At 31.9% G+C, this 10171-nt stretch overlaps 2 protein-coding genes across 3 annotated transcripts; one reads left to right on the plus strand and one right to left on the minus strand.

Annotated features, from left to right (window-relative positions):
- Window positions 1-652: 652 nt before the first annotated feature.
- Window positions 653-1994, minus strand: LOC111893499 (uncharacterized). Its single transcript, XM_052767511.1, has 2 exons — window positions 1621-1994; window positions 653-1545 (listed from the first exon to the last, which is right to left on the minus strand). Exon 2 carries the CDS (start codon window positions 1428-1430, stop codon window positions 666-668), a length of 765 nt encoding a protein of 254 aa, XP_052623471.1. The 5' UTR covers window positions 1431-1545; window positions 1621-1994; the 3' UTR covers window positions 653-665.
- A 2078-nt stretch (window positions 1995-4072) lies between these two features.
- On the plus strand, window positions 4073-9905 carry LOC111893566 (heat shock cognate 70 kDa protein). Of its 2 annotated transcripts, none has more exons than XM_023889652.3 (4): window positions 4073-4157; window positions 4386-4424; window positions 7751-7973; window positions 8071-9905. In XM_023889652.3, the coding sequence occupies exons 3-4, from the start codon at window positions 7763-7765 to the stop codon at window positions 9711-9713; spliced, it is 1854 nt and encodes a 617-aa protein (XP_023745420.1). In that variant the 5' UTR covers window positions 4073-4157; window positions 4386-4424; window positions 7751-7762; the 3' UTR covers window positions 9714-9905. The 2 variants fall into 2 exon arrangements, with proteins under 2 accessions (XP_023745420.1, XP_023745421.1); XM_023889653.3 differs by lacking the exon at window positions 4073-4157 and adding an exon at window positions 4187-4260.
- The last annotated feature ends 266 nt before the right edge of the window (window positions 9906-10171 follow it).

The raw sequence follows: 10171 nt of genomic DNA on the forward strand, positions 1-10171 counted from the left end.
CTGAAACAGAAACTAAACCTATTGTTTCGGATTTTAAAAACACTCAAACCCGAAACATCAGTTTCTATTTTAATTTCAATTTTTTCGGTTTTTTTTGTTTTTTTATTCTTCGGTTCTACTCACCCTTAATAAATTTTATATATTATAAATCAAATGGTTAATATAAACCAAGTGGGTATTTCCCGTCAAGTCTTTTAATAATCTCGGGAGTTTTTTACCAAATGAGTGTCTTTGAAAAAAATATTTACCAAATAGGTGTAGTTTCAAATATATTTACCAAAGCAGTATAATATTCAAAATATTTACCAAAACAGTATTTTTTTAACTTTTTTAATATTTTCAGCTATTATTTTAATTTTAGTGTTTTTTAATATAACTTTTGACATTTTTTAAACCCTTTGCTATATAACTTACATAAAAAAATTACAAATGTATTATATCCCATTTAATCATCATAACAAATTAATGAAATCTCAAAAAATGTCCTTAATTGTAAATAAGATTAATTGATAAAAATAATAATGTTAGACATCGTAGATTAAAGCCAACATCAAACGTACGATATATTTTTTTGGGTACAAATCCAATTACAACTTCTTACAAAAACGGAATGAAAAAATAAATATATCTATTGATTAAACCGATTAGCTTTAATGTCTCTACATTCACCTTGGCTTAGAGGGACATTTTTTCCTATTATGACCACTTTGCCTACAAATCCCACAAAGGTATCCATTTTTTCCTTCTTTGATATCCATTCCATTTTGTAGTCTTGTTGAGCGGGGACGACCTTTTTTATTCCGTAAAAGCTCTAAATTTGGAAGCAATTGTCTAGATGAAGATTGTGGCCAATACGCTTCATGAGGAAGTGGGGAAAACTCGGATGCCCAAGTAGAACAATACTCTGCAATGGAGTAACATTTATGAACGTATTGCCAACTATTCAAGGATAGTTTGGCACATACACTCAAAACATGAGAACATGGATATTTAAATATCTCCCACTTACCACACGTGCAAGTTTTTTTGTCCAAATTAACTACTTGCACATTTTTTCCTCTTTGAGTTATCAACTCAAATATACCTTTCTCTCGATTAAAAGATCTCAATGAGTGTGCACTTGCTTTTGACATCAAAGCCACTTGTTTTACAACAACTTGAGGAGTATATGCATTTCCATTAGCTCGAGCACTAGATCCTAAAGGACGCCTCACTTCAAAATAATGTACCAATCTATAGAAAGTAAGTTGGACACAAGCTGTGATTGGTAAAAAACGAGCACCTTTAAGTACACTGTTAAAAATCTCTGACAAATTTGTTGTGAGAAGCCCATATCTTCTCCCACGATCATGTGCAAGTGTCCATCTATCAAGTGGATGTTTCTCTAGCCACTGTCGAGCTTGTGGATTTAGCTTCCCAATTTCTTCCATGATGGAGTTGAATTTTCGAACTTGATTCTGACTCCCGGCACGATAAGCTAAAGCTTTCAATTCTGAATTGCGAAACTTGTCATTAAAGTTGTTGATAAAATGTCGTAAACAATACCTATAGAGTAAAAAAAATAATGTTACTTATAAACAATAACTATGAAAAAAGTTATACAAAAAATAGTAATAATACCTATGAAAACCACGTCGCTCTAACCATGGAGATCCATGCTCATTGACTACTTTTAGGATTCCCAAATGACGATCAGATATTAAACAAATGCCTTCATGCTCTTTCACCACATGACTCTTGATATAAGAAAGAAATCAATTCCAACTATCATATGATTCATTTTCTACAATAGCAAATGCAAGTGGCAAAATCTGATTATTACCATCAACTCCCATTGCAATCAACATCTTTCCCGTGTACTTACCATACAAGTGTGTGCCATCAATACTAATTACAGGTCGACAATGTGCAAACCCCTTAATACAAGGAACAAAAGCCCAGAAAACACGTCTAAACTCCACCTGTTCCGCATCGGTTGATCTCGAAACACACCACTCGACTATAGTCCCTGGATTGAACTTCTGAAGTGCACCAAAATTTTTTGGTAAAGCAGCATAAGACTCTTCCCAATTGCCAAACACTTGTTCAATTTACTTCTGCTTTCCAGCCCAAAGCTTTTTGTATGAAGGAGTATAGCCTAACTTATCAACTATTTCGGCTCTCAAAGCAGGAACACCAATAGAAGGTTGCTCTTTTATAAGGTGTTTGGTTTCCTGAGCGATCAAGCTTGCGTCTAGGTTTGTATGGTCTAAAGAAATATTGTTGTTTAAACAAGTATGTGGACCAATGTACTTTGTAATTTCAAAATTTCCACTTCGTTTTCATTTACTTGCACGAAGTTGCCATTTACAACCAGATTGTAAATGCAACTTGCATCTTATGCTCCATAGAGTTGGGCGTGTCTCAATAACCTCAAATTGTCTATGTGTATTAATGCATTGGAGCTTAATAGCTCTCATAAGTTCTTCTTTATCCTTGAAAGAATCTTTTTCCAGCTCCCGTGTAAAATCATTCTTGCTTATTGATTGTGACACAGTCCAATTACCATCACTAATCACATTTGTTTCTTCTATACTGGTAAAAGTTGATGGTACTTGATGGTTGTTGTCAAAAGATGTTTCACCCCTATCTACATGTGGTGGTTCCTGTTCTTGAGTGATGTCAACTAATTATTCCATTACTCACAACAGCAGCTTGAGAAATTGTGTAGAAATCTTCATTATGAATCATATCTGATATCGCATTAACATGGTGTGTATTAGGTAATAGTAACTCATTGTTCCTTTGCTCTTCTAGCACAACCGATTCATGATTTCTGCTATAAAATTTTACAAAATAAGTTATCACATTCAAAATAAGTAGAAACTTGTAAATCATGTAAAACCACAAATGTTTATACCTAGATTCCATCTCTATGTGTCGAATTTAATCAATGTCTTCAACCTCTAAATAGAGATCAATGTTACTTACTTCTTGATGGACACGAAGCACATCAAACATGATGCCAACATCATCATTATCTTTGATGGGAAGAGGAATGTATTTTACAATATTTCCAATACCAACCGATGGATATCTACAAATTAAGTTGATGCGGTGGTGTTGTTTATCAAAAGATGTAGCAAGATATATACAGTCAATCAATTCATCAAATTGTATTCTACGGTTAACATTGATTGCTTTTTTTGGAGCTTTGCTATAATTTATACCATCTGGTCCATCACAGGTTGTCCCACCCCAATAACAAAGCATTGTAACAACCTCCATCTAGAACAAAACATAAATTCAATCATAAAATTGCTCTAAAATATGAATGTTGAAGCAAATAACAATTGTAAATCAAAGGAGTAATCAAATGTGGAATAACAATTGCAAATAAACAAATTACAATTATAAATCATAGTAGAAATCAATTGTTATTTGCTGTTTGCAAATAACAGTGGAATGCAATAGAAATTAATAGTTGGAATCAATCCAAAACTAACAAGCTGAAATCAAAAATCAAAAGAGGATTTGAACTTACAAGGAAGTCAAGCTACAATCGAGTTTGTTGTGGCCGGAATCGGATTCACCAACGTCAACTATGGCCATAATCGAAGAAGAACCAGTCCCCGTCGTCTTCTGCAGTGGAGTACTTGTCGGAATCAAGTCGCCGGTGTCCGTTTGTGTCCGGAATCGGAGCCGCCGGCGTCGGCTATGGCTGAAATCAAACGACGATAGAAGTGATCAATTGAAGACGTGACTTTGGGGAATGGGTATCAGAACGTCGACTGGTCTCTGTGGTTGCGTCTTACGTTTTGTTTTGTTTTTTTTTTTTTTTTTTTTTTTTTTTTTTTTTTTTTTTTTTAACCCTAAATGGTAAATACGTTTAAAACTACACTTGTTTGGGAAATAAGTTTTCAAAAAACACCGGTTTGGTAAAAAACTCTAATCGGATAATATACAAAGACTTCTTCTATATTATAAGTCAAATGGTTAATATAAAACAAGTGGGTATTTCCCATCAAGTCTTTTAATAACCAGATAATATACAACGAATTCCAAGTCTTTAAAAATTCAATATAATACAAAAGGAAAAGAAATATAACTTTGAAATTGCTATGTATATATAGATGAAGGGATGGGGAAGAATGGATTCATACATTCAATTTGAAAAGGTAAGATTAATACAAAGTGTTGTTATAAATCGTTTATGAGATATTTTTCCATGAACCTTTTAGCTACGGATAATTTCTTGTGAAAAAATCTCCAAAAGAGCAGGTCAAAATCCGAATCGTAATAGATTCGAGATTCTTTAAGCGTTCTGCTTTTTAAAAGCTTATTATTATGTCACACAAACCTAACTCTTTATTGTGTTTCTGATTCATGTACATGCTGGAAAGTAGGACATACACAAGAACAAGAGATCAACGACAAAATAAACGGCAAGTCTTCAACTCAAATATTGTATTAAGTAACTTTTTTTCTGCTAACCAACACTCTCCGGCGAATTCCACGAATTTTTTCTTATGAATTTAAAATAAAATACCGACATAAGAATTAGTCGGTCTTGTAGAAGTTCATTTGCAACATAAAAAAAAAATTGTAAAAAATATGTACTTTTCATATGTGCATTTTTTTTTGTGATTTTTTTTTCTCGAATGCATTTTTATACGGCCGATTTAATGTATTAATAACTTTAAAAAAATATACTCAAATGAAAAAATTCGCTGAAAAATATGAGTTTGAAATAGATCCTCAATATATATATATATATATATATATATATATATATATATATATATATATATATATATATATATATATATATATATATATATATATATATATATATATATATATATATAAAGGATGATGTTCAATACAGAACCATAATTAACCAAGGAACCAAGATAATAATTTGTTTAGTAATATCAATACGTTTAATCTTACAAAAATATCATCATTTTCATGCATTCTCACAATTCTTATTTATTTTTGTTCCCACACATCGTTTTTTACACATTTTTATTATGACAGAATACGACTGAAAGAGAATAACAACAAAAAGTGCATAATAACCTTATAGAGGATTTAATTATTGAGAATGTGTGTTAATGACAATAGTTATGTAAGATTGAAAATATTTATACTATCAAACAACATATTTTCTTTATCATTTTCACAGAATAACATTGTCTACACGTCCGCATAATAGATGTCAATCAACATTTGAACCTATATATATATATATATATATATATATATATATATATATATATATATATATATATATATATATATATATATATATGAAAAAAGTGAAAATACCCTTAATGGTATATAAGTTTAGGTACCCAAACTCACATTAATATGTCGTTTTCTTTTATACATTCATTATAATGTTTTTAAACTTCAACCCATAACTTGATTTACTTTAAATATTTTCGAAATTTCACTATTATCTTCTTCTTACATCACATCTTATTGTCGAACAGCTACTGGTCTATATATATTACAGTTGAAAATGAAAATTATGTAGGAGAAAAATAAGTGTGAAATTTATAAAAATCATGGAAGTAAATTAAGTTAGAAGTGGAATTATAAGAACATTAGACAATTACATTGTGTATATATATCTAGAGTACCTGACGCCCTACAAGCGTCTATAAATTGTGACATTTGTCACCCCTTGACTTGGTAGTTCGTGGACTGTAGCTAGCAGTCAGGGTGCGGGGGTGTCAATCTCGTATATATATATATATATATATATATATATATATATATATATATATATATATATATATATATATGATACAAAACGATGTATAATTGTGAGTTTTGGTAACTAAGATTATATACCCTTAAGGATATATTCATTTTTCCATATATATATATATATATATATATATATATATATATATATATATATATATATATATATATATATATATATATATATATATATATATATATATATATATATAAATAGGTTCAGTTGAGATTCTGAGAAAACTAAAGATCATTAAATTAAACCTTAGTCGCATATTTTTTATTGCCGCTCTCGCGCTTTGGCATGCAGGCGCGGCGGAAAATTTATAATCATAAATTGTTATTTAACGTCGTCCGTTACTTTTTTCCCCATAAACCTTCCTCACCACCACAACTGCTACCACCACCGCTATCACTACCAACATGTTTGCCACCAACCGACGCCACCACTACTGTCAACGTCACATATATCACCACCACTTCTTTTACCACCACCTCTATTGCCACCAACCAACATAATCATATATAATTACTCAATGTATGTAAAGGTACATATATTATAATCATTTATAATTAGGCATGTATGTATAAACATGTATAATTATATATATTTATATTTCTTTCCTATATAATTATTTATGATTAAGCGTACTCTTTTCCTGCCGTTACGCTACAATATTAGTACGACAAATAAGAAATATGTGGTTATGGTTAATTATCAAGATCTTTATTTTTTTAGAATCTCAAGTGAACTGTCCTCTCTCTCTCTCTCTCTCTCTATATATATATATATATATATATATATATATATATATATATATGTGTGTGTGTGTGTGTGTGTGTGTGTGTGTGTGTGTGTGTTACGTTGAGATTTAGAAATTATAAAGATATTGAGATTGAACCTCAGTTATATATTTCTCATTTGCTGTACTAGCGCACCGACATGTCAGCATGACGAGAGAGTTATAACCATAAATGATTATTTTGTGCTGCTCGTTCCTTTTCTCCCGTCACCTTCCCCGCCACCACGTCCATCGCCGCCACCACCACTAACACCATCTCTACCAGTAAATCACCCCACAACTCCAACCGCCGACACCTCTACCACCACAACCTCTGCCACCACCACTTCCTCTACCAAAAACCACCATAATCATATATGATTAGTTAATCTATTACTAAATAGACATGTATATATGATCATTTATGTTCTGACATATGTGTATAAACATGTGTCGTCATATATGATCATACCTCTCTATCATATATTCATTTATTTTATGACTAGGGATACCCTGCTGTTGCCGATACGCCAGAGCGTTAGAGCGGCTAATACGTAATATGTTTTTGATGTTGAATCTCATGATCTCTATTTCTTTAGAATATCAAGTGAACTATTCTCTCTCTCTCTCTCTCTCTATATATATATATATATATATATATATATATATATATATATATATATATATATATATATATATATAATATTTAGGTAAAGCAACATGAAGTTCGAAAACTAATTGCTTGATAATACAAATTAAAGTAGAAGCTTTGATAAAAAAAAATATGTGATTATCTATTAGTCATGTGTCGTGAATAATTGAAGCAAATAAGTCTTTATTGAACTTGAACAACACTTCGTTATCTTATTAATTTTGTTTTCCACTCGAAAAAAATCAAATTAGGACTATAATGTGAGGGCATTTCTCATAATCAAGTTTGAGGCCTTTCATAAATTTTAAAATTAAGAAAAAAATAGTGTTTAATTAAACAATGCATAGAAATTGTTAATTTAAATAACATTTATTTGAGAAAGTAACTTAAATAACTTCTACAAAAAAAATAAAATAACATAAAAGAACCATCCATATATTTTTTGAAATTATTGTTTGTTTACTATTATTATTGAAAGGTAGTTATTTTGCGCACATATATATATTTTTGAAGAGTTAGATGAGCATAATTATCAAAATGAATAACCATTATGTGTCAAATGCAGGTTTTACCAGTCATGGATAGAAAAGCTGTTGCGGCTATTGGTATTGACCTTGGAACAACATATTCTTGCGTGGGTGTTTGGCAAAATGACCAAGTTGAGATCATATCCAATGATCAAGGAAATAGGACAATGCCATCTTGTGTTGCTTTCACGAATTGTGGACGCCTAATAGGTGAAGGTGCTAAGAACCAGACTGCTATGAACCCTACCAACACCATTTATGGTTTGCATTTTACTTCATTTCGTCCTTTGTTTTAAGCTCTTAGAATTCATAAAATTGCTATTCGTTAGTGATTAATATAAACTTGCTGGATTTTCAGATGCAAAAAGATTGATTGGAAGGAGATTCAATGATGCGAAACTTCAGGAGGACATTAAGTTATGGCCTTTCAAAGTCATAAAAGGAACTAGCAACATTCCAAAGATTGTAGTTTCATACAATGGTGAAGAGAAGGAGTTTTCAGCAGAGGAGATTTCATCCATGGTTCTTATTAAATTGAAAGAAGCTGCAGAGAAATTCCTTGGTAATGTTGTACGTGATGCAGTCATCACGGTACCAGCTTATTTTGATGATTCCCAACGCCAAGCAACAAAGGATGCTGGTCATGTTGCTGGACTTAATGTTCTACAGATAATTAATGAGCCAACCTCGGCAGCAATCGCATATGGATTAGACATGAGAAATAATATAACTCGTCAAATAAATGTGCTTATCTTTGATTTGGGTGGTGGTACCTTCGATGTCTCTCTTGTCACCATTGATAAGAATAGTACGATAACAGTTAAGGCTGTTGCCGGTGACACTCACTTAGGTGGTCAGGACTTTGATAGCACGATGGTTGACTATTTTGTGGAACAATTCAAGAGAAAGCATAAGATAGACATCAGTGTGAATAAAAAAGCACTATCTCGGTTGAGGGTAGCTTGTGAAAAAGCAAAAAGAGTTCTCTCATCAATTATTGATACTATTATCGATATCGACAGCTTACATGACGGTGTTGATTTTTCTATGAGAATATCTCGTGCAAAGTTTGAAAAGCTTAATGAAGACTTCTTTAGTAAGTGTATAGAGATGGTGGAAAAATGTTTGGGTGATGCACAAATGAATAAAAAAGATATAGATGAGGTAGTATTAGTTGGTGGGTCAACCAGGATACCCAAGGTACAACAAATGTTGACAGACTTCTTCCAAGGAAAAGAGCTTTCTAAGAAAATCCATGCTGATGAGGCAGTTGCATATGGTGCAACAGTTCTTGCTGGAAAATTAACTGGATGTACCGGTAAAAGAGTTAAGAACTTAGTGTTGATAGATGTTGTGCCTTTGTCACTTGGTACAGATTTGTATGATGGCTCTATGTCTGTTATAATTAAAAGAAATTCCCCAATACCAATCAAGAATGAAAAAACTTATGTGACTGTTGAGGATGACCAAGAGATTATAGGTTGCAATATCTATCAGGGTGAGAGAAGTAGGGCAGTAGATAATAATTGGTTGGGAAAATTCAATGTTGCAGTTCCACCTGCGCCAAAGCGCAAGTCAAAGATAAGAGTCACCTTTTCCGTTGATGCTAATGGTATTTTAAATTGCTCGGGAGTGGAGTTAACAACTGGCCTAAAAAGAGGGCTTATAGTTACCAATTACAAGGAAAGGCTTACAACGCAAGATATCGAAAAAATGCTTGATGATGCTCATAAGTACAAATTACAAGACGAGGAGTACAAGAAGAAGACTTTTGTACGTAATGCATTGGAGGGCTACATTGACGATGTGAAAAGCAAAATCAAGAAAATAGGAAACAATACTAAGATGATTCATAAGAAAGACATGGAAATAATGGAAATCGCCATAGAAAAAGCAAGTAAAATTCTTAATGAAAGCCAGCTTGATGATTTTGATGAGTATGAAAAGGCACTTAATCAGTTGGAAAAGGTATGTCTGCCAATCATCGCCAAACTTGTTTAAACAACATTTGGTTAATCGTGATGAAGAATTAGTTGGAGTGTCATCTACTATAAATTATGTGCTATAGTTTGTATTTTTCAATAACCGTTTACATTTAAGTGTTGGATTGATTTTACGTGCGAGTGAAGAATCAAATGATTTTCTTAATATTTCTACTATGTACTATCAATAAATATATTTCTCCTTTTTGAAGTGTGTCAGACATAAGAACCGTCGATGATATTTTGCAAAAAATCAATGATTGAATTATCCCTAGGACAAGTAGTCCCCATTGGAACTTTTAGTTGTAGCAAAAGAGATACCAAAAAGTTGTCATCAAATATGGTAAAAGAACATTGTTTACGAAACGTTATGGCAAGAATTTAGTTCATCTTAATAGCAATGGAAAATTCTGTCATTTGTTGGTGTTAATCCCTCACAACATTTTCATTTTTTTGATTTGTGAACGTTTTATGGAT

This window comes from Lactuca sativa, chromosome 1, assembly GCF_002870075.4.
Source record: "Lactuca sativa cultivar Salinas chromosome 1, Lsat_Salinas_v11, whole genome shotgun sequence".
NCBI lineage: Eukaryota > Viridiplantae > Streptophyta > Magnoliopsida > Asterales > Asteraceae > Lactuca > Lactuca sativa.

Coding starts and splice junctions, on each gene's coding strand:
- LOC111893499 (XM_052767511.1), bottom strand. CDS start 1,430: ATGGAAGAAATTGGGAAGCTAAATCCACAAGCTCGACAGTGGCTAGAG.
- LOC111893566 (XM_023889652.3), top strand. CDS start 7,763: ATGGATAGAAAAGCTGTTGCGGCTATTGGTATTGACCTTGGAACAACA. Junction 7,974..8,070: donor CCCTACCAACACCATTTATG/GTTTGCATTTTA, acceptor CTGGATTTTCAG/ATGCAAAAAGATTGATTGGA.